Source organism: Humulus lupulus, chromosome 3 (assembly GCF_963169125.1).
Source record: "Humulus lupulus chromosome 3, drHumLupu1.1, whole genome shotgun sequence".
Taxonomy (NCBI): domain Eukaryota; kingdom Viridiplantae; phylum Streptophyta; class Magnoliopsida; order Rosales; family Cannabaceae; genus Humulus; species Humulus lupulus.
In genome coordinates, this window is record NC_084795.1 from 281,970,122 (window position 1) to 281,994,523 (window position 24,402).

General features: G+C 33.3%; 4 protein-coding genes across 4 annotated transcripts; 1 reads left to right on the forward strand and 3 right to left on the reverse strand.

Moving 5' to 3' along the window:
- Window positions 1-238: 238 nt before the first annotated feature.
- On the reverse strand, window positions 239-5,072 carry LOC133824724 (aquaporin SIP1-2). The gene is made up of 3 exons (XM_062257697.1): window positions 4,608-5,072; window positions 3,741-4,013; window positions 239-664 (listed from the first exon to the last, which is right to left on the reverse strand). The coding sequence occupies exons 1-3, from the start codon at window positions 4,905-4,907 to the stop codon at window positions 503-505; spliced, it is 735 nt and encodes a 244-aa protein (XP_062113681.1). The 5' UTR covers window positions 4,908-5,072; the 3' UTR covers window positions 239-502.
- Window positions 5,073-9,198: 4,126 nt separating this feature from the next.
- Window positions 9,199-10,534, forward strand: LOC133824725 (syntaxin-related protein KNOLLE). Its single transcript, XM_062257698.1, has one exon. The coding sequence runs from the start codon at window positions 9,350-9,352 to the stop codon at window positions 10,286-10,288; it is 939 nt and encodes a 312-aa protein (XP_062113682.1). The 5' UTR covers window positions 9,199-9,349; the 3' UTR covers window positions 10,289-10,534.
- A 384-nt stretch (window positions 10,535-10,918) lies between these two features.
- Window positions 10,919-14,939, reverse strand: LOC133824726 (N-acylphosphatidylethanolamine synthase-like). Its single transcript, XM_062257699.1, has 5 exons — window positions 14,497-14,939; window positions 13,876-13,961; window positions 12,548-12,685; window positions 11,322-11,600; window positions 10,919-11,218 (listed from the first exon to the last, which is right to left on the reverse strand). The coding sequence occupies exons 1-5, from the start codon at window positions 14,882-14,884 to the stop codon at window positions 11,180-11,182; spliced, it is 930 nt and encodes a 309-aa protein (XP_062113683.1). The 5' UTR covers window positions 14,885-14,939; the 3' UTR covers window positions 10,919-11,179.
- A 2,411-nt stretch (window positions 14,940-17,350) lies between these two features.
- LOC133821704 (N-acylphosphatidylethanolamine synthase-like) lies at window positions 17,351-20,054 on the reverse strand. Its single transcript, XM_062253860.1, has 4 exons — window positions 19,716-20,054; window positions 18,755-18,840; window positions 18,301-18,438; window positions 17,351-17,623 (listed from the first exon to the last, which is right to left on the reverse strand). Exons 1-4 carry the CDS (start codon window positions 20,038-20,040, stop codon window positions 17,351-17,353), a joined length of 822 nt encoding a protein of 273 aa, XP_062109844.1. The 5' UTR covers window positions 20,041-20,054.
- Between the last annotated feature and the right edge of the window lie 4,348 nt (window positions 20,055-24,402).

Here is a 24,402-nt window from a genome sequence, read left to right on the forward strand (position 1 = left end):
GGATGATAATTTCCAACTTTTAATTAGTTTGGGTTAGTTTGAGAAAAATAGGTTGGATTAGATCATATGTCCAACCCTACAAGTATTTAGAACATGAAATAAATGTTAAAAAGACCCAAATTCTCTAGTCAATTTTTGCACTTTAAAAGAAAAAAAAAATTGGTAAAGAAAAAGTTGGGATTGGTCTTTTATTTCTATGGAATGGGATTGACCTTAGGATCCATAGAGACACTAAAAAGAATGGGAATGGAGAATAAATTAAACGAGGAGCCAGAACTAACTCCACCTTAACCCAGATATAAACACTGTTCTTCTAACCAAACACACAAAAAAGTCTATATGGCACCACTAAATTAAATGAGCTATAAATCCTTGACAAGAAAGATGATATTTTTACTTGAAAAGGAGAAGGTAAACAGAAAGGGAGAAGGCTACTTATTACAGGCTTATCGACCGAAGACGAGCACGGTCGAGCACGGTCGTCATGGTGGAGAGCTTCCTCTCAAGCCTTCTTGCTCTTAGCCTTCTTTTGTTTGACTTGTGGGGGATAGAGAGCACGGAAGAACCAAGCAGCACAGATTGCTCCAATGAATGGACATATCCAATAAACATAGAACTGATCCCATGTGTTGTGCCAGTTATTCACATATGCCCAACCAAAGGCCTGCATATACAACAGATAATATATAATATTGTATGTGTAAGTACATGGAAATAAATAGGGTTTATACCTTTTTGGACCATGTATTTTGTCTCATTACCTGTTTGGACCCTGTGTTTTGACAAATTACTTTTTGAACCCTATGTTTTGTAAAATAGTTAAAATAGAATCCTAAACCCGATTTCGGTCAATGTTTTATTAACTAAAATCACAAATAATTTAACAAACTAACAATTCAGAACAAAAATAAAATCTGTATTGTTATATTTAATTTTTTCTTCATCAAAATTGAATTTAGGGTTCTATTTTAACAATTTTACAAAGCATAGGGTCCAAAAAGTAATTTGTCAAAACACAGGGTCCAAACAAGTAATGAGACAAAACACAGGGTCCAAAAATGTATAAACCCAAATAAATATAAAAGCTTGGCCATATTATTTTTATCATATTTAATTTCATAAGAAAAAAAGAAAAGAAAAAAAAAATTCTTATTGTATGAGGATGCCAAAAGACTTGAACCTTAGATTTGTGGGAGCAAACCACATATCTGACTATTTGAGCTAACCTTTTTTGGTACCAACAATAACAATAACACAAATTCGACCTTTTCTTACACTCGAAAAGCCAAGGCTGTGTGATGTGGAATTATGTGTGTGATATTAATGAATTCTGGATTATCTTAGTGGTATCTTATTTGGGATTTGTTAATGCTATTTTATTTCTGGATACTTGCTTGGCTTTCAAGATAGAAAGCTTCTTATGCTATTTGAGAAAGTTTTGTCTTTTATAGATATGGCTTAAGTTTGTAAACATTGACGACTTGAAATGATGAAGGTAAACCTATTTTTTTTTTTTTTGATAACCGAGGGTATCAGGAGCCCCACCCCCACTAATCCCTCGAGGCCCTGGCGCCAAGTGGTAATTACCACTTGAGTAACCTGCGGACAGTCCTTATGGCTTTGTTCCAGACTGCCCCGGGGTTACTTCAGCCTGGAGACTGCCCCAGTGGCCCCAAGAGGTTTATATGACTCCGTGGGGAATCGAACCTGGGATGGGTAAGATCCTCACGTTCGCCCTAACCAACTGAGCCACCCCCTTGGGGTTGATGAAGGTAAACCTATTATCAAATACTTACTCTCAATTCTCTCTCTGCCTTCCTTACTTTCTATTTTCTCATTCTCTATCTTCCCCCTTACTCTCATTAATTGTGTAAAACCTGGTTCCTTTACAAGATTTATTCAAATTAGATAACCAACCAGTAAGACCTATGAATGTAATCAAACAGAAACCACTAAGAAATCAAGGTAAAGGGCTCAGCTTAATTCCAATACCAAAAACACTATAGGCTTAAAAAGACTAGTTTAGGTGAAAGTACATGAAGCAAGCAAACAACTTGCTTAGGTAATTGACAATTCCACAAACACCAACAAAAGAACAAGAATGTTAAGTTCGATCTCAGACATACTTTAAATGATTCCCCGAAGAATATGGAGGGCATGGGTCAAAGGGAACAGAACAAAAGGATCCTTTTCTGGATCAGCTTAAAAGTACATTTCTTTTACAATGAAAAACCTTTCTGTATAATCCTAATAATCCTCCTCTTTCTCACTCTTAATCTTCCGAAACTACAGTGACTTCGATTGCATAATAAGAGTTCTCTCTTCTGTGACTGACCCTTTAAAATTTACAATGTTTCTAGCCCTATAAAGCTTCTTGTTATGATTTCATAGAACAAAGGCACAAGTACAGTGAACGTAAGCTACAGCTACACCACAGTGTTCTAGTTTTCTACTAGAAGAAGAAAGTAACTCATAATTTTAACAAGTCAACCATCACAAGCAATTAACAAAAAGAAGAGAGTAACAGTTCTGTGTACGCTATTTACAATCAGTGCAGATAAAAAAAAAATTACTTTTCTTTTCTCTTTGTAGATTATTATATCTCCTAACCCTTATAATTTAAAGATTCAAAGCCACGCTCATTGAATGGTGTAAAATGATTAATTATTGACAAGCAATGATGAACTAATAAATTATGAAAAGAAATGCACCCATTCGGTAATGCTACAATTTATGTTATATGTAAATAAAAAAGTATTACTCAAGGATAAATGAATTTCTCTTCTTAGTACATTTTAGAAAAAAGAGGTAGGGAGTTGAGGATTCAGTTATTACTTGTTAGCCCATATAATTTATTTTCATAATTCTATACCATATCAGGCATCAGGTAAAATGAAAGGATATTGAAGCTTTTGGATGCATACTCTGAATATTTCTCAAAAGCCAATGTAGGGCATCCAACGCAATAAACATTACTATTGACATTGTCTTGTCTAAACATGCATATAATATTTCATGTTTCATCCTAGTTTCTGAAACTAAGGAGACAGTCATTTGGTTTCCATATACTAAAATTTCACTTCAAAAGAACACTCTCGAGTGTTCTTGATTTAGGCAAGGCAAAGAAAAACACACATCAGAAAGCAAGAAAACACGATTCCTAAACATAGAGCTTCTTTAAACTAGATAGTGTCAAAAGCAACAAAAAGGATGTTACTATCTTCCTCTGAAAAATAATGAAAGGATTATTAGAGAAAGCAAATCTGGAAAAAATGTCCATGCATCATCATTTCTGAATCAGACTAGGTATACCCTCATTTATGAGTGGCACTCAGTTAGATTACTTGTATTCATAACCCAATCAACACACAATACGTTACAGTTTCGACAGCCTATGGGTTTCTACAATAGTTAGAGATTCGGAAAAATGAAAGAAAACGACAAGGAATCTCGAACCTATTAAGTGACTTGCCAAAACCATCAGAAGTAAAATAAAGAGAAAAAACTTATCCCACAAACAAAATATGCCGAATTTACTTCAAACAGATATAAATCCAAATGAAAAGTTGATCTTTAAAAGATATCTTTCAACGAATACCAACAAATTTTGTAAAGTTGTAGAATTCAAAGAATGGAATTAGAGCCAAACATCATAATTACGCAATTACATCATTTATGGCATTTAATAAGACATCGATCGGTGAAAGAAATCAATGAGAAAGGAGGATTAATTTACTTACATTGGCAGGATTCATGGAAGGTCCGGTGTAGGAAGATCCTGCAACAACCATAGTCACGGTAGCAACAGCGAGCAACCACGTCTTGAAAATAGAATTACGAGGGCCCTTGAGTATTATAATAAGGACAGCAAAGGTAATTAAGAAAGTCAACACTCCCTCAGCTATGGCTCCTGTATGCAAATCAACTTTCAATGAAGGCCCTCCAAGCATGTGCTTATAGTCTTCCGGCATCACCTCCTTGATTGCCAAAGCTCCAGCCACAGCACCAACTGCCTGTCAAACCAACGCACGCCATATTAATCTCTCTCCCATGCCATAACTATCAACACTCTTTAGTCAAACATTAAAACAACATTCCCATATGCAGTCTTACAATAAAATGCCCCGGACCATAACAATACATACATATATATATATATAAATATATATAAATGCATTTAGCAAAATAGACATTTTTTTTACAATTGCTTTGCAAAATGACATTTTCATGATAATTTTTTGCAGAATGGTATTACTGATACATTGTAAACACCTGTTGAGACGAAAATACTTGACACCCTAGTAAAGATGCATTACGAAGAATTCAGAAAGTGACATAAAAAATCTATTTTCATTTATAAATATATAGACACCCATAATACACTCGAATAATAATTGGAGAAGCGAAATTCAGGGTAATCTTTCACAGATCAACAACATCAGATTCAAGAATAGCACTCGAAACAAAGCAAAACAAAAACTGAAATTGAAAATTGAAACGAAGATTTTATGATATAAAAATTCAGATTTGACTGAAAATTGAAACCAAAAAAAAAAACAAAAAGAAAAAAAGAAAAAGCAATAACAAAGGATTTTCAGATGATTGACCTGAGCAGGGAAACGCAGAGCCATGGAGAAGAGAGTGTCAGAACCAACGCCAACGGCGTAAAAAGCGGCGGTTCCGGTGGGATTGAAGCTAGCTCCACCGAGTAGGTCGCCGATGAAAGTGAAGACGATGACGAGGATGAAGACGAGGACGGTGGTGATGAAGAGAGAAGGCCAAACGAGGCCATTAACACCGAAAGCGGTGGAGAGCACAGCAGTTACAGCCCCCAAAGTGGAAGCGCAGAAGATCCACATAAAGGTGAGGACTGCGTCTCCAATGGCTGCCTTTATAGCCCCAACCATTGTGAATTGGCGAAATTGACGATATATGTTCCAAGATATGGAGCAGGAGGGTAGCAGAGGGCAGCTATGGCGTGTGAGACACTTTCTCACACTTTCTCAGGCTTTCCCAGGTGCCAAACAGGACTGGAGTGTGGGAGTAGTTGGGGCTTCAAAGTTGTTGTGATTCAAAGCTAACTAATAGTCATCTTCATAAGCCACTTATTCCCCTTAATTATTTATTAATTATATAATATTGGGTAATTATCATTTTCAACTCATATTTTGAAAAAATTAAGGATATACATTTTAGTTTATTAAATAATAATTTGAATATTTTATATTTACAAAATGGGATAAAATAGTACCGTATAACTAATTTTTGTAAAAAAAATTCAAATATAATTTTTCATTATTAGTTTCTCAACTATTGTTTTTTATTTTTTTGAACTCATCGCATCATTTTATAATTAAATTTTTTTGACCAAAATTAACTATAAATTACTTTTTTGTTTTATTATACAAAATACAGACTCTGAATTGTCATTTAATAAAATATAAATGTCTATCGCTAATTTTTGCAAAGTATAAAGTCCAAAATAATATTTACTCAAATTAAATTAATATAATTGTGATAATTAATGAAATTTAAATATATTTATAGATTTATTTAGAAGCAAAAGGATAATTTATAATTTTGTTAAACGATAGTTAAGTATAACAACCATCTAATAAGATCTTGTTATTATAGCTAAACTTCAAAATTAAGAGGAACTATTTTTAAAATTAAATAGCTACAATATTATTAGAGTTGATTTTTGAAAAATGAAACACTTAATGAAAAAAAAATCTAACATTTTAAAGAAAAAAACAAATCATATAACAAAACTAACTTAATGAAAAAAATATAAATTATTTAATATCTCTAACGAAATTGAAATAAATATAACCAACCAAAATTTTAAAAAAAAAATAATAACAAAAATTCACAACTTGAATGGTAAAAAACATCAAGGAAGAAAATCTTATTTTTCTAAGACTCATAAAAAAAAACTTCTAATGAGACAAAATAGAAATTTTAAATAAAATTAGATTCTATAATGGTCTCCATGCAAAAAAAAGCTCATAAATAAAGATTCAATAGTGGTCTTCCTACAATGAAACCTTATATAAACAAGATTTAATAATGGAGACTAAATTCAATTACATTGCAGACTTTTTTATTTTTGTTTGAGTATGTGCACCTAAAATATGCATACAAACATTACACACAGTGACGTGTCACCGTTTTTTAAAATAGTGGATCACAGTTTTAATAAATGTGATTGACTATGCTAAACTACCATATGATTGTGTGTAATGTTTAAGTATATATTTTAGGTGCACATATCATTACTCTTTTTGTTTAACCTTAATAACTACTAATTTCTTTCCTTCAAGAATCCTTAGATCTCATATATGAGCAAATAGTGGTGAATCCATAATTATATTTTACATGTGCTTAACAAAATAACAATAATAGAAAAAAGTATATTGATTAAAAAAAATGAAAAATATCAAATTCTCCAAATTTGCGAGCAATTTTTGTGTTTTGTAAAATGATAATTCGACACTTGATTTTTACTATATTTTTTAATTAGTTTTAAATATATATTCAGTTAAATATTTATAATATTATGATAAAGTTAACAAAAAAAAATTGTTAAAATTAAAAATAAAACGGTTAAATACACATTTTTTTATATAGAATATATATTCTTGTTACTTTTTTTTGTTTACATATTAAATATAAATAAAATAGCCAAGTAGATAATTTAAAAAAAAAATATTAGTAGTGGCAAGCTTAATTAGTCTTTTCATAACCTCACTTACCCCTAATTTGGAGACTTATAGCACATTAATTGTAATATAATTTGATCTTAAATTTGATAAGAACAATGAGCATATAATTTTATTGTGCAAAAGAACTATAGTTTTGGATGTTAAGTGCTCACATTATTAAATGTAATAATTTAGGAAACCTAATACACAAGTAATCCAATAACTAAACAACAAACAATGTATTATTTTATTATTTAATAAAATGAGAGCTAACATAGTTTATTAAGTACGAAAAAAAATATCAATCAATAATTTTTATTTATTTTTTATCTATCCCTAATATATAAATTCGTATAATAAATTATAACATTGTTCAAATTTTAAATTTTATAAACAAAATAAGAATAATATATGAAGTGAAAAAGAAATAATAAAGGTTATTGAATCTTTAATAAAGTTTGTTCGAATATTCAAAAAAAGAATTTAGTAGTTGGAAAGCTGAAGAAATGCACCTAAAGTTGGCCATTTTGATCAGTCATATTAAACTTTACAGAAACTTTAACTTAATATAACATCTCACTTTCTTTCCTTTTCCAATCTTTTATTCGTACTCTTTTTTTAATAGTTTGATTACATTTAAATTCTTAATGTATAAGTAACACGTTAACAATTATTATTTTATTTAAAAAAGAAAAAAGAAAAAAGACACCTAATGTAATAGAGTCAAATTTATTCAATTAATAAATAAACAAGCTTTTGATCTCTCATATTATATCGTATTGTATTATATTGCAATGAATTGTGTTTTATAATATATTTTATATAGTACCATATTTAATATTGATTTATATTTATTTTAGTACAATTAAATACTAAACATATTACTATATAAAAATATGTTATAAAACATAATTTATTATAATATAATATATAATACGAAGTACCAAACATATCCTGTTCGATAGTATAGTTCTCAAACAATTATTTTTTTCTTCTTGTTTATAAAATTGAATAATGGTATCATGGGGTGTAAATATGTTTATTAAACCCTTTTAACCTTTATGGCACATTTAACTTTTATGTTATTTACTTAAATAATTACAAATGTAATTAAAATTATTTTATATTATTTACATGAGAAAGTATGTTTGAACTGAATTCTCAATTTAGTTAACTTAATCTTAATGATTAGTATTGAGTGAATATCTCTACGATATATTTGATTTGCCAGGTTGTGAAGCTCTTAAGAGTACTGATTATTCTTCTTTTCTTATGATTTGGAACTCAATCACGTGATTTCAAATAATGATTTGGAAATTATTTGTGTGTTACTTTGGTGTCCATAATAATTTACTTCCCAAATATATTATGGTTGTAAATTGGTCATTAGAATTTTTGGATAGGTTTAAAAATATATACTTAAACATGGTGAAGAAGAAGGAGAAATCCAAAGATCTTCTACCATTCCTATCATTGCTTGTTTTGAACCTCACCTCATGTAGATGAAGTAATTGCCTTATTGGTAGGGATTTAGTTATGTAACAACCACGGTATATGGGCTGGTTGGTTGGGCTTTTAAAAGCTATTTCAAGTTATTTGAAACTTTAAAAATACTTTTAACTCTGGTTGAATTTCTAATATATTTTGACTTTTAGCTCTAGAAATTCTTTTAAGTGAAACTAGTCTCAATAATTTATTAAGGAAGAACGTCTTGTGAAGCTAAAAGGTAAATGGAAAGTTTAGCCAAACATGCCCATATATGTTTTGAGTCATATTGAGGGGGTTTTGGTATGGGGTAAAGTAAATGTGAGAATGAGAATCTAAATACCTTACTATGTTTGGTTCAAATTTTAAGGGAGTAAAGTTAATAATTTGTGTGAGACCCACTTGTATTTTAAGGGTAAAGTAAACCCCTTTGTACACAAGAGTTTAATATTACATCCATCCTAAGTCCCTCTACACTTTCCAAGACAACTCAACTACTCAAAACAAATACATCCTGAATGCATAGTACAACATAATCAACAAAATTTGGGTATGGCCTTTAATGATATTTACAATCTATTAATTAAAATTGGGTTTATGGGGCTAAATGTACTATTTTACAAAATATAGGGTTTAAAAAATAATTTATTAAAATACATAGTCTAAACAGGTAATAAGACAAAACACAGATAAAAAAATGATAAAAACCCTTAAAATAAAATAAAAAATTCTAAGATTGTAAAAATAACCAAAAAAAAACTTAAAAAAAAGTCCCTCGTTGTAAGAAGGAGAATGGATCAATGGCCCATGTCGGCCCAAAGACTTCAGCTCAGCCCAGATTCACTAATATTGCATCTCATCTCATCTCAACCTCATTTCCATCATTTTAACGTTTCGTTTCAAAATATAGCCGTTGAGAACAAAAACAACGGCTACTTTCTGATCCTTTTTTATGAATTAAAAAAAAAAAAAACGTACAAATAATAGCCGTTATCCGTTTGAATAAAACAGATACAAATCCAAAGCTCACAATTCTCATAATTGATCTGAAAAAAAGCAAGCTACTACTCAACACTTATTAAAATCCCATCTCATATTTCCAAATCCAAACCCAAAATTTCCAAATCCGAAAACACTTTCCAAAAACAAATCTCCCAAAAATGAATGACTTGATGACCAAATCCTTCACCAGCTACGTCGATCTCAAAAAAGCCGCCATGAAAGACATCGACCTCGAGGCCGGCAACGTCGAGATGTCGTCCTCCTCCGCCTCCGCCATGGACACCGATCTCGGTCTCTTCCTCCAAGAGGCGGAGAAAGTCAAGCAAGAGATGACCGCACTCCGAGAAATTCTCGAACAACTCCACCAAGCCAACGAAGAGAGCAAATCCCTTCACAAGTCCGAAGCCCTAAAAACTCTCCGGGAGCGAATCAACTCCGACATCGTGGCCGTCCTCAAGAAGGCTAGAGCGATCCGATCCAAGCTCGAGGACATGGACAGAGCCAACGCCGCCAACAAAAGACTCTCCGGCCAGAGAGAAGGAACTCCGATTTACCGGACCAGAATCGCCGTCACGAGCGGTCTGAGAAAAAAGCTCAAGGAACTCATGATGGACTTCCAAGGACTCCGCCAGAGAATGATGTCGGAGTACAAGGAAACCGTCGGGAGAAGATACTTCACCGTGACCGGAGAAACCCCCGGGGACGACGTGATCGAGAAGATCATATCGGACGGTGGAGACCAGCAGTTTCTGGAGAGGGCGATTCAGGAGCACGGAAGAGGAAAGGTTCTGGAAACGGTGGTTGAGATTCAGGACCGGCACGAGTCGGCGAAGGAGATCGAGAAGAGTCTCTTGGAGCTTCATCAGGTGTTTCTGGATATGGCGGTTATGGTGGAAGCTCAGGGAGATCAGATGGATGATATCGAGCACCATGTGATGAACGCTGCTCATTACGTCAAGGATGGGAGTAAGCAGTTGCAGAGTGCGAAGGAGTACCAGAAAGGGAGCAGGAAGTGGATGTGTATTGGGATCATTCTTCTCTTGCTCATCGTTCTCATCATTGTTGTTCCCATTGCTACCAGCTTTAGTTCTTCTTAGGGTTTTGGATTGGATTGGACTGTGTTTTTAGGGTTTTGAGTCTGAAGAAGTTCTCAACTGGTTTGGTTGAGTGAGAGTGGAGAAGATGAAGTTGGTGATTCTTAGGGTTTGGAATTCTTTTTAAGTGTTACTGTTCATTTTATTCAGTTTAAGTTTCTTACTTAATACCAATTTGTTGAGATTCATTTTGTGAAGTACTGTAGATTCATTCCTGTTATGAAATGATTCAATTGTTTATCTATTTCATCTTCTTTTCTATGATACAAAAATTGTAACTGATTTTTTTCACAATAATTTGTTTAAGAACAATTTTACAATTAATGAGATTTTGTTTATTACAAAAGTTCGAGTTAAAATCTCATTAATTTGGTGTTTTTAACCAACAAGTAAAATGGTAAAATTGTTCTCAAACAAAATATGAAAAATCTACTATTATTGTTAAGAAACATTGTTACTAATGGGATCAAAATGATATTCCAAATAAAAACAAATCATTAGAAAGATAAATTTTGTGCAAATTACATTGTAATTTTTAGTCACTTTTAAAAAAAATTAATTTTATAGCTAATATTTATTTGTATATTCTTCCGTCGTACTTAAGTTATATGTGTATAAACAAGAATACTATAGGAAATGTTATTATAATAATGTTTATAATGTGTAAAATAAACGGGATCTTATCAAGTAATCCCATAAATTTCTCTACAAATATGAACCATTTTTTTGAATAATTAATATACAAAACAAGACTAGGTAACTTTACAAATAAAACAGATCAGAAATTACAAGAACTTTACTGGCACAAATTTGTTGCTCTCATCCTCATCATGGCTGGTCATTTGCAAAGAACTAGTGATCCTTCTTCAACATTAGGTCTCTAAGTCTGGTTTTTTAAAGATCATCCTTGTACCGTAGCCATTCGGTCAACTTCTGTTCGTCCAGGAAGTGGTTTTTTTTTTGCATTCCAATTCCATGAAGTGTAAGGAAACATAATTACATAATTTACTTTTATAAAGAATGATTCGAGTTAAACCTTTTCATCGTTACCAAGAACTCGTAAGCTCTCCATGGCGGTTTGGATTTTCTCCGAGATTGTGGAGTAGAGATATCTTTGTGCTGCCTCATCCAAACCATCAGGGGTGCTTGGCCATCCCAGTAAAGGATTGAGTGAAATACTATGAGATAGAGAAGTAGCCATCTGCCTCATTTTCGGAAGGTCGAATTCAATTGGCTCCCCTACACTGATGCTAATATTTTTATTGCTTAATGGAAGAAGAGGTCTTCTTCCATAAGGAGCGCTTTGAGGCATTACCTGTGTAAATTTTAACAAAAGAAAAAGGAAAACACTGAAACATAAACCCACCCACATGCCATAGACAAGCAAACAGAACATGCTTTGAAAAAACAGGGGACAAAATCAGGCATATCCTGAACAGCTTTCAAGTTAACTCTCAAATTTGATGAACCGAGATATTCAACGAAATCATGAGATAATTATAAATATTTAAAAATGCACAGATGTCATCAGTTCAGTAGCAGCAAATAGAAGCATATATAGATATATTACCATATCTTTCTCATTATTTTTTCTTTGTTGTATGTGATGAGCCAACTCCAAATCGTTAAGAATTTTGTTTTTAATAACTTTGCATCTAACTTTAATTTTTTTTTTGCATTGTTTATAATTGGCAAATGATTAACATACTAATTAATTTTATTTTTAATCCAATCCATTCATATCTTACTTTCTAAACAGGACAACCATTTTGACCACGTGACTAAGGGAATTATGAGTTCATATACGGTTCTTATCTGAATTGATATGACAGATTTCCATGCTTTCAAAATCTAAATTGGAAACTGAAGCCTTCATTAGCTTTCCTCCTCATCTTATATATTGCAGGACTCTAACCATCCAATAAATGCCATATCAAGAGATTCATAAAATATGGAAACCAACCTCAAGGAACAGTGCACCTAATTGGTAACGTGACACAAATTGCAAGTGGAAAGATGTGAATAAAAACTTGCCGATTACAGTAGATATCATGAATTTTGGACACTTGACCCAGTGGACACCAGACTGAAATAACCAAATTCAGTAAGCACTACCCAGAAGAGGTAAAACAATTTAGAATATGTTGTATCAAATCATGTTCCAGTGTAATCTAATTTCTTCCACTATTGTTAAAAGTGAACAAGGAATGGCATGGAAAAAGTCTTAAAAACATGTTTTAGGGAAAATAAAGAAATACCAACCTGTTCAAACCCACGATGGACAATTGGCAAAACTATTGGCGTTATTGTTGCACGAGCGATAAGACTGGCTGTTCCCCATTTCAATCGTCTTATAGGTGCATCTTCTGGGGAAACTATCCCTTCTGGGAATATATGCAGCTGCCCAATACAAGCTGGTGTAAGACTCTTTTGCATTGACTTACAATTTTCTTTTTCTAATTATAGTAAACTAATAATATCTGAAGTTAAATTAACAGCAATAGATAATTAGAATGACCATTAGCAGTAATTATCTTGAAAGAACACATGCAATTCAATGGACTTTTACACTCATGAATTACAACATTTCTCACCCCAACAATAAAACATTTTCACAAGCTAAGAAGGGGGGGCTTGAGAGGTTATTTTTTCTATTTAGGGTATCATGGTCGTGTGGAAAGAAGAATTTTAGAAGGGAATTGATCAAACCATGGACATCAAGTCCTTAGTTTGAGCCACTTATTGATCGCTCTAAATCAAGTTGTTTATGAGAGATATGTCACACAATTAGGCTTTGATTAAAAATTCAAATAATTAGACTTAAGAGTATATATATAATTAAAATAAAAACTGATGATAGAATGGTAATTATGCTAATAAAACCTTCAATTTTCTCCACTTTTCCCTCCCACTAAACAAGCGTGAAGATTTTTGCCTTCTCTCATTCCTCACATACCAATTATAAGAATAAGAGAAGAGTGCTCCCCTTTCTCTCTTCCTTCCCTCCTATCTTCTCTCCCTCTTACCACAAAGCCTTAGTGAATTCTGCACAAATTTAACAAGGATTTACATAATGCAAAGAAAAGGAATCTGTAACAAGGATTTAGAAAGAGAATCATAGTCAAGAATTAATCTTCTATTTGGTTCTTAAATTACAAATCAACAAATACTTTAGTCCCTCTGATCGATTTGTAACAGGAATAGTCCATGCATTATAGACTAATTGTTCCGCTTTTTAAAAGTTTACCGACTTGGACTAGTATGCATTTTTTGTAATAAAACAGATGGAAAACTAACTGTACAACTTTCAAAATTCAGGTATGCATAAAGCAACTTAAGATACTCGAAAATAGAACTTCGGAACACATTATTAATAACTAGATTCTAACACGTGATTAATCATCAGAGCGGAAGAGTAAACCTGAACTAAGTCTCTATGATCAAGAAAGGACTCAAGTAAGAAACGCACTATCAATAAGGGCCTACACTTGGCAGCACCCTCCCCACAAAATGTTGAAACTTACTTTATAATAAAAAGAGTAGAAGATTAGTGATGGCTTTCTTTAAAATGCGAGAGTAGAAGTGAATACCCATGCTCCAGTTCTTAATTTCTCAAGAGCTTCGTTCATGTGTTCTTGATAGATGCCACCACCCCTTGTGATAGGTATGCACTTCCCTGTCAGAAAAAAGCTTTAAAGATTTTAGAAAGACTTAACAATGTAAACATTTATAGAAAAATTCGAATGTGAAAAACACTAGGTCGGCAGTGTTCAGAAAATTTTCCATGACATATTAGAATCTTTTTCGAAATACAAATAATCAAGCACAAGCACACAATATATTATCTCGAGCTTATCAATGGAGCTTGTAACAATTTACAAAACTAAGAATATAATAAGTATCTTGAGAGCTTCTAGGGCTCCAATGTAACCAATTTTTCATAATTTACAGTAGGATAAGCTAGATTATGGTGATGTTGCAGGACCATTATAGTAAAATATACAAAGAAAAAAGATTCAACATAAGCAGCCATTGAACAATCTGTATCCATATCCAATCAAGGTCTTCTAAAGCTTGATATATAACCCAAGCAATTATAAATATCAACTAAAGATAACTATGGAGAAGCAATAAAGAATCAACACAATCATAATCAAACCCAATTTTCCCTCTACAGAATCTCCACGAAAGAAGAAGAGAAATAGACATACCAATTCGAAAAAAGTAAGAAGAGAGGTTGTTAGTAAAGCAGATATCTTTGGCAGCCAATACCCAACGACCGAGCTTGGAATCCATGGAAGGAAATCCCCGGAATCCCCACAGAAGAGGATCATCCAAGACAGACACGTGATTGGAAATAGTGATGAGAGGCACGCCGGGAGGGCGAGATCGAACAAGACGAAGAAGGGTTTCGGGATTGTGAACAGAGGTGGAGTTGAGAGAGGAAGCGAGTAGCTTGGCGAGTCCACCGACCGCCATGAACGCAATCTTTCGAGGTATTCCTCCCAAGTGAGTTTCCCTCCCTGCCCATTCCATCTTCCTTCCATGGTCGTGGTCGTGGTCGTGGTCTTGGTCTTCCATTAACAGCGTCGAGTCCATTTTGTGTGTGTAGATTTCAGAGAAAATGGGAGTGCGTGAAACTGTTACTTCTTTTTTCATGGCCACTTCACTCAAATTATTTATCAAATATATAAATAAATATATATATTAATGGTAAGATAAGATAAATCATCCTTATTTATAATTATTAATTAATATTTCTAAAAATAAATTTTAATTTTTTTAAAATTTTTGAAAAGGATAACAACGCCACATATTTATTAAATTAAAAAATTAAAAAAAAATCTTATTTAAGCATTATATATAACAATTCAAAATTAATGTAGAAAACAATTTTTAGCTGTTGGTAACTTGTTATACTAAGTCGCTATGTTGTCATATCATCATAATGATTAGTAACCATTAATTTTATGGAATTTTTTTCCATATATATATTTAGGGGCTTCTCCGAATTATATTCCAAATTTTTGTATATAATGTTGTACATTTTAGTTATAGTAAGCATCCTACCATTTTTTTTTTAATTCGAAATAATTTACTTTGCTGAAATCATAGTTAAAATAGTTAGTTGCATGCGTGCCTAATTTGTTATATCTACGTGTAACTCATTATTTTGAACTCTGTTTTTTTGGCACAATAAATTATTCAGAATTTTCTGAAAATTAATGGAATGCCTATTATAACTACAAAATATGTCATCATATAAAAAACATTTGAGTTATAATTTCTCCAAGTTCAAAAAACATAAACAACCCTACTGATAGGAGGTAAAAATGATATCTTACTATAGAATTTCTCTATATATTTATAAAAATTAATTTCCTTTTAGTGTGTGTTTCTATGGAAGGGACTAGAAAAAGAGACTCACCAGTAAGACTCTTTTGTGTTCCTGACCCATAAATAGTTTTCGGTGCGATTTTTTTATGATTGCGTATATTATAGTTATTTAGAACATCCTATAAATTTTAAGAAACAATTTACAGTGCCAAAAACATATTGTTTCTCACGCACATACAAAAAATTAGTTACGCATGCAACAAACTTTTTAAATTTTTTTCATCCTTTTTTTTGTTTCTCATCACTTTCAATCCCTTGACTTTATTTCTTCTCATTCTCACTTTCCTCATTTTTCCCCTTAATTTATCTTTCTTCATTTTTTTTTTCTTCATCATTTTAACTTAATATTTATTGGAGACTTTCACAATACTTTATCTTTGAAAATATATATTTATTATTTTTTTTCTATTAAAGCTTCTTCCTTTAAAAGAATTTTAAAAAAAAAATTAGTCAAACATCTCATTTTTCTTAAAAACAATAAAGAAAAATGCCAAATAAGCTCTTACTTTCCGCCCATATCTATTTATTCGATGACTCACTTTTGGGTGTTCTTTTGAAAATGTATTTTTTAAAATAATTAATTATAGATTTCAATTCTTTTTATGATCTATTTTATTTTTCAAAGTATAATTTTTCAAGTTTTTTGAAGTAGAAAAACATGATCTTCAAAACATATGCTAAAAATAAATATTATTTTATGTAAATTTAAAACAAAAATATATTATTATCTAAATATTACCGTAAAACTATACTTTTTTTTTATGTGTTTCAAAATGATTTTTTTTATATACATATTTTCTTATAATAATAGTTTATAACTCATCGAGAATATAATTCAAACTTTTTTTTTTGGGTATTCAAATGAAACGTTTATCTTAATACAAAAGATACAAAAAAAGAAAAAGAAAAGAAACACACACATATTATATTTTTCTTTTATTTTCAACAAAAGAAACATCCTTTATTGAGTATTTACTTAGTAAACTATTTTACGAGTATTAAAAAAAATACAATTCTTAAACTTGACACAAAATAAAAAAAAAACAAATATAGAAAGCAACAAAAAAAAAAAAATTCTCAAGTGTTATTAGAAAATTAGAATAGTATTTGGATGCTCATGAACACCACTTGTGTTAAATTATAATAATAAATATTGGATAATTTAAGATGCCTTATAGCGTTTTTTTTTACAAAGAAAAGAGGAGGAGGGGGCTACCTGTGTGACTCCCTTCTCTGGGTGTTAACACGAGAGCTCCAACTCCGCCAGTGAATGTTCGCCAACCCTACTCGACGGGTCACCCCCACCTACTATGGGGAGCGTCACCTGAGCCTCATCAACCATCTAGTGCTAAAGGGATCCTAAGCCAGAGAGCAAGGGTGGCTGGACTGGCGCACATAGTGCTCACATTTAAGACTCCTTGGACTGTCGCTCCACGCTGCCAGAGAGAATCACTCAGATTCAAACCCCTGACCTCTAGGACATCAGACATGTCACTTTACTACTAGGCCACTTGGTTGGTGGTAGATGCCTTATAGCCTAATCAAATTAGAAACACAAAACGGTCGTAACAATTGCAAAGAATCAGTGTTCGTTCTACATGGATTCACCATTAGATCTTTATTTGGCATTATAATAAAGAATGATTTGAGTTAAACCTTTTCAAATTTTTACAAAGAGTTGGATCGTAAGCTCTCCAAGGCAGTTTGGATTTTTTGTGAGATTGAGGAGTAGAGATATCTTTGTGCTGCCTCATCCAAACCATCAGGAGTGGTTGGCCATCCCAAAGATGGATTAAGTGAAATAGTATGAGATAGAGATGTAGCCATTTGCCTCATTTTTTCAAGGTCGAATTCAATTGGATCTCCAACAATGATTCTAACCTTCTTCTTTCGTGATGGAAAAGTTGGCATTCTTCCATCTGTAGTTCTTCGAGGGAATACCTGCAAACATTTTGAAGAGAAAATGAGCAATAACATATCATGCTTTCGAAAATTTGGGGACCAAATCAAGCATATATGCTAAAAAGCTCAAAGTTTTATTCTTAAATTTGATCAATAAAAAGATATACATTTAGAATATGAGTAATGATATGTGCACCTAAAATATGCATCCAAATATTACACACAGCGATGTGTCACTGTTTTTTAAAACAGTGGGTCCTAATTTTAATAAATGTGATTGGCTAGACTAAACTGCTACATCACTGTGTGTAATATTTATGTGTATATTTTGGATGCACATATCAATACTCTTAGAATATATAGGATTTTCCTAACAACATTTATATACATATTATATTGTACCAAATAATACTTGGAAAAAGTGAAAATAAATAAGCAATCATAGAGTACCATGGTACTCAACACCATATACTAATATAAGTCTTGTACTACTAGTACCTTGTAGAATTATTCAAAATTATTAAAGAGTAACGATATGTGCACTCAAAATATGCACCCAAATATTACACACAGTGACGTGACACTGTTTTTTTAAAGCAGTGGGTTCTAGTTTTGATCAATGTGATTGAATAGACTAAACTGTCACGTCACTATGTGTAATGTTTGAATATATATTTTTGGTGCACATATCATTACTCGTTATTAAATAAACTAACCTCATCAAAACCATGGTGAACAATTGGCAAAACTATAGGCGTTGTTGCTGCACGAGCGATGAGACTGGCCGTTCCCCATTTCAATCGTCTTATAGGTGCATCTTCTTCGGCAACTTTCCCTTCCGGAAATATGTGTAGCTGCCCGATATAATTAAGTTGGAATAATAAAGACTCTTTTGCATATTAATACACAATTTCTTTTTCTTATTATAGTAATTAATAATATATAAAATTTCTATGGTAGGGGCTTCAAAAATAGCCCTACCGATGAAGTTCTTTTGTGTTCTCAAATTATGAATAGTTTTCGGCAAAATTTGTTTTAGGACCAGATATATTGTAGTTAGTTAGAACTTCCTTCAACAAAAGCTATACTTGCCAGCATCCTGCCCACAAATTGTTGCAACCTACTTTTTAATAGAAAGAGAACAAGATTAATGAGAATAGAAGAGAATACCCATGATCCAGTGCTTAATTTCTCAAGAGCTTCATTCATGTGTTCTTGATAAATCCCACCACCCCTTATGATAGGTATGCACTTCCCTGATAAAAACAACTTTAATTTTTTTAGAAAGACTAATAACAATGTAAACATTTTTTAGAAAAAATTAAATGTTATTAATAATAATTTAGCTTTGCTTTTTTTTTTTAAAAATAAAAACAAATAATGTACTAGCGAAGAATAAGTTAGCCATTATTGAAAGCTTCTTGGCTAGCATGGCTACAAATTAACGAAAGTTTCATTATTTATAACAGGAGTTAGCTAGATTATGATGATGTTGTAGAGGCCATTAAAGTTAGGAAAATTCTTAAGTGGCACCCATGAAAAAGGGACAACCAATGTGTCCTTCTGATACCTATATGAGTTATAATTTTTATTTTATATAATGGTATAATAATAAACCACTAGATTTTGAGAATTTCTAAGTAATTTACTATACTGAAAATAGGTCGAAAACTAATAAAGGGTCTGCTATATAATTTTTTTCAAGTTATAACTTATTTAAGTATCGGAAACACAATACATCGTGTTCCCCTTTCTGGTGGTACAACTAGAGAACTACCCTAGAGTAAAATATACAAATAAAAAGAGAAAGGCTAGACATTCATAATTACAATAAAATATAATACAAAATACAAATAACCCACTTCATAAATAGCAACTAATTAGATAAAAATAACTATGTGGAGAACCAATAAATAATCATACCCAATTTTTCTAAATTTGGATTTTCATGAATTATCAATATAAATAGTTGATTCACATGTCATTTTCTCTTGTTTTGATTGAAAAACAACAAATGAGAGCATAATTTAGTGATATTTTATAATTAAATTTTAGATTGTTTTTTTTTTTGTATATAAATTTATTTAAAAGCTAAAAAGATATATAGAAGAGAAATAGTAGACGTACGTACCAATTCGAAAAAAGTAAGAAGAGAGGTTGCTAGTAAAGCAGGTATCTTGAGCAGCCAATACCCAACGAGCAAGCTTGGAATCCATAGATGGAAATCCCTTAAATCCCCACATAAGAGGATCATCCAAGAAAGACAAGTGATTGGCCACAGTGACAAGAGCCACACCGGGAGGCCGAGACCGAACAAGACCAAGTAGGGTTTGTGGATTGTGAACAGTGGTGGAGTTGAGATAGGAAGTTAGTAGCTTAGCGACTCCACCGATCGCCATGAAAGCAATCTTTCGAGGTATTCCTCCCAAGTGGTTTTCTCTCCCAGCCCACTCCATCTTCCTCCTCCCATCGTCTTGGTCTTGTTCTTCCATTATTAGCAGGGTGGAGTCCATTATTATTTTCTGTGTGTAGATTCAAGAGAAGAGAGACTCCGGCCCCAATATATTGCAGAGAGTGATGATGATTTGACATGTTCTCGGAAGCTGATGAGGTCGAAGACAGAGATGTAGTAACGTAATATTAAATTGTTTGATGGTGCATGTGGTGTTTGCTATCATTATTACGTTAAATATTTTAAAAATGGGCCATGTGAAACATGAGGGGGGCACAAGATTTATTGACTTTTTCACAACCAGCAATTGTTAGTTGTTTTTTTTTGACTTTTCTTGTATAAAAAATTGTTAATATATATTTCCCTACGATTGTTATAAGATGGCGGAGATTGTATATAAACTAGAAAATATAAATTTCTCCAATGACCACAATTTTGGCCAATGGTGGGTAGGCGCAAAAATAAGAATGAAGACAATAGCCTTGAATAGAAAATAAAAATAACACGACTAATTTTATAGTAGTTTAGTCCCAATTTATTGGTAATAGTCTAATCCACTTGGAGTTGTGATATATATAGCCTACACTTAAGATCAGATGAACCTGAGTCAACTGAGTTTCTTAAGTATAAATAGAAAAATACAAAGTTTCTCTCTATAGAGAATACAAGATTTCTCTCTCTCAGCTCTTTCAGAAAATGCCCAAAGAATACTTCAAGTTCCAGTGTAACGCCCTACTCCCTTGTAACGCCCTACTCCCTTAGAGCTGTTATTAAGTGGATTTAAAATGTGCACTCTACTCTAAACGAGGTTTTAATAATAAAGTGTGATTAAACTGAAATCAAGACTGTAATCTTTGAAAACCCTTAATTCATTGAAAATTTCAAGTTCCTTACGTTTGGGATCCCAAAATACAGTTTATAAAATATTTACAACTCCAAAACAAGTTTACAAGTAATTAACCATCAAAATTAGGGTTTATACAACCATTTCTCAAAAATACCCCCAACCAAAGCAGTCGGGCAGGCCAAACATGTACACGCCGCCCCCATGCTCTTCGTACTCATGGCTGGTTGACTTTCTCTTTGCCCTTACCTGCAACACAGAGCACCCGTGAGCCGAAGCCCAGCAAGAAAACTCATGCAGCGAATAATACACGCATAATATATAACCATTATGTCAAATAAAATCCACAGATTAACAGATAGACCAGCACATTAAACATATACGACCACGCTGTCCCAGAAGCATTATCAAAGCCTGGGATCTCGGTCTTCATCGTAAGGATATCCCATGTATCCATTGGGGTCTCACCCTAACTATAAGCACTCCATGTGCTGAGTGTTATTCCCGGCCCCATTGCCGTTCTCGGCCCTTCGCCGTTCCCGGCTCCTTTGTCGTTCATTATGCTATAACCACATATAGCATTCTCAAACAGCATTCAAACATATAATAACTCAATTAAAGCTACACCGTAACAATAATACAATCTAGGGCCATGCCCTGCAACAACACTATGGGCCCAAGCCCTGCTCTACAGGTGCTACAGTTTTCTTACCTGTATCTCGGGCTTTCCGATGCACCAAGGTCACAAGCACGGTCCTCTATCCCGAGCCTCTCCGAAATCCTAGTCACAACACATATAAAACACTTTTTAATACTAACCAATCCAAAAACCACTTCCCAGGACCAATCTCGTACTCTCGGGACCTCTAATTTCCTAGAACAATGTATTGGAACCATCCCCCGATCCCCTGGGCAAAATCCCTAAAAATGCAAAATTACACTGTCAAAATTTGCCTAGGGCCGCGGCACTCCCATCAAGGGCCTAGGCGCCCAGAAACTTTTCCTGATCCTGATGCAAGCCTGCGCCGCGGCACCAAAGAACAGGGTCGCGGCGCCCCTACGCGAACCAAGATTTTTTGGGTTTTTCCCCTACATTTTTCCCGAACCAAAACAACTCCAACTCAACCCAAACAAGTACCTAAGCCCCAAAATCAATTTAAAACCCCAAATGAACCCTTTAGCAACCTATAAACATAAAAAACCAGCTCAATTACACAATCACACTCAAAATCTATTCTTGAGTTTCATTATTTCAGAAACTTAACCCATGGCTTCTAAAATCTTTGAACCACACCAGATACAAAGTTTAAACATGTTAAAGATTCATACCTCAATCAAAACTCAGCTTGAATTCTCCTCAACTCCATCTTCAAGCCACCTTCCTTTTGATTACCCAAACTGAATTTTCAAATAAAACCAGCCATCCTATCTTTAAATTTCCACACTCAATCCCTGAAAATCAACCTTAAACTCAAGCAAAAACAGAGCATAACCCTTACCTTTGAACAATCCTAGCTTAACTTTGATTTTGGTTGCCTCCAACCCTCTTGAATTCCTCCTAGGTTCCCAAATTCAGCTTTCCTCTTCTTCCCTTTTCTTCTAGCTTTTTCCTCAAATTCTAGCATAAACCCAATTGTGACTAAGTGTAAAACGTGAGTCCTTTTTCCCTCAGCTGAACCTTATCTAATCCTTGCCTAGTGACCACTCTACCCTTCCATAAAAATTCTTTCCTAACTAAACCTCAAGGGCATTTTTGTCCTTTCACCTTTATTACAATTATACCATTTTCCCATCTAAACTTGTTACTCTTAGCAGTTACTAATAGTTACTCAATTACCAATAACCATTAACTCACAAAACAAAAATAAACTCAATTTACGAAATCCCCAAAATACCCCTAGGCTCCACCCGAGCCGGGTATTTAATCCCGTTGTGACTTTTAAACTAATTAGCTCCCTAGGACCGTCTCGACACGTGCATCATAATAATATCACCACTCACACATGGTACAAATCATATAATTCAATTATCACGTTTATGCCCTCAACGGGCTAAAATTACCAATTTACCCCTAACATGCAAACGGGGCTCACATGCATATTTATACCACCTAAACATGCATTCTAATCACATATTCATTTAAATTCATATATTCACATGTTAATTCATTTATTTCCCTCCAGGCACGCTAATCAAGGTCCTAAACCTTATTAGCAAATTGGGGATGTTACACACAGTCTCAAAATTAGAAAGTCTAAAAGTCTCCAAAAGATCAGATCCCCTAAAATGATGCCATGAGCCCTTTATTTATAGGCTCATGGATTGTACATGAAAAATATCCCAATTGGACTGGTCCTTGGTTTTTTCAACTAACTTTAATTAATAAAGTAATAAACAAATTCAAATTACAACAATATAGCTATTATTTCGGGATATCTGAGAGATTCGTGCGGTAGTTACGAGCGATTCAGGTTGAAGTTGTAATTGAGATTCGGACACATCTGGTCGGCTGCACTCCTCAATCTGACATAACTGGTCGAGTGAAACCCCTTTCTGATGTAACTGGTCGGGTGAAACACTCCCTGACCAGTTAAATCCTTACCTAGTCGGATAAACTGTCTTTCTGATGTGTCTGGTCGGGTAAGACTCCCTCCTGAATAGAAAAAATTCTTATCTTGTCGGGTAAATAATTTCCTGTCCAGTTAAACCCTTTCCTGGTCGGATAAACACCCCTTTTGATGTGTCTGGTCGGGTAAGACTCCCTCCTAACCATACAAAATTCTTATCCGGTCGGGTAAATCATTTCCTGACCAATTAAACACTTTCCTGTTCAGACAAACACCCATTCTGATGTGTCTAGTCGGGTAAGACTCCCTCCTCCTGACCAGTTAAATTCTCCCTTTGGTCGGGTAAGACTCCCTAAAACGCACGATTAAACTTTTCATATCACAAAAATGGCAGTTACCAATTTCCCAGAAAGTGGTATGATGGGATATAGGAAAAATTAAGAGTTGAGGACTCCCCTCTTTTCCTATAAATAACCCTATGCTTGCCTAACCTTCTCAGGCCAAAAAGAACATCACAAAAAAAAAAAAAGAATCCTCCTTGCCTTGGCCAACTCCTCATCAAGGCTTTGAAGAGTGTCCCATTTTCTTCAAGTAACTCAAAGGAAACTCCCATGAAATCCAAGGCTCTTCCATCCATTTAGGTAAGTTTTCTCTTCTTAATCTTCACTTTTAAGCATTTTAAGCTTTAAAATTCTACACAAATATTGGTTAGAATAAGTGAATGTCGAAGCCCACTTTTGATATGCTCTCCTTGGAATTTTGTGATGAATATTTGTAGGATAGTGCTTTTGTGGTTGTTTTGATGTAGATTAGGCTTTGGGTTAGCCAATTTTACTTTCTATTTCATGAAATTTTAAAGAAAAAATAGTTTTCCATCCTCCATTTCATATTCAGGTTCATGGGTTTGTATGACTTGAAGTTTTCTTAGAACTTTTTGAAACCCTTGAAATTCTCT

Bases quoted from the DNA above. Each gene is read 5' to 3' on its own strand.
- LOC133824724 (XM_062257697.1), bottom strand. From the start codon at position 4,907: ATGGTTGGGGCTATAAAGGCAGCCATTGGAGACGCAGTCCTCACCTTT. The intron at 4,014-4,607 runs GTCAATCATCTG...TTGGTTTGACAG, and splicing joins CTCTGCGTTTCCCTGCTCAG to GCAGTTGGTGCTGTGGCTGG. The intron at 665-3,740 runs GTAAGTAAATTA...TTGTATATGCAG, and splicing joins CTTCCATGAATCCTGCCAAT to GCCTTTGGTTGGGCATATGT.
- LOC133824725 (XM_062257698.1), top strand. From the start codon at position 9,350: ATGAATGACTTGATGACCAAATCCTTCACCAGCTACGTCGATCTCAAA.
- LOC133824726 (XM_062257699.1), bottom strand. From the start codon at position 14,884: ATGGACTCGACGCTGTTAATGGAAGACCAAGACCACGACCACGACCAC. The intron at 12,686-13,875 runs GTATTCACTTCT...TGTATTGGGCAG, and splicing joins AATTAAGAACTGGAGCATGG to CTGCATATATTCCCAGAAGG. The intron at 11,601-12,547 runs GTTGGTATTTCT...AAATTTACACAG, and splicing joins TCCATCGTGGGTTTGAACAG to GTAATGCCTCAAAGCGCTCC.
- LOC133821704 (XM_062253860.1), bottom strand. From the start codon at position 20,040: ATGGAGTGGGCTGGGAGAGAAAACCACTTGGGAGGAATACCTCGAAAG. The intron at 18,841-19,715 runs GTACGTACGTCT...TGTTTTTATCAG, and splicing joins TTCTTACTTTTTTCGAATTG to GGAAGTGCATACCTATCATA. The intron at 17,624-18,300 runs GTTAGTTTATTT...AAATGTTTGCAG, and splicing joins TTCACCATGGTTTTGATGAG to GTATTCCCTCGAAGAACTAC.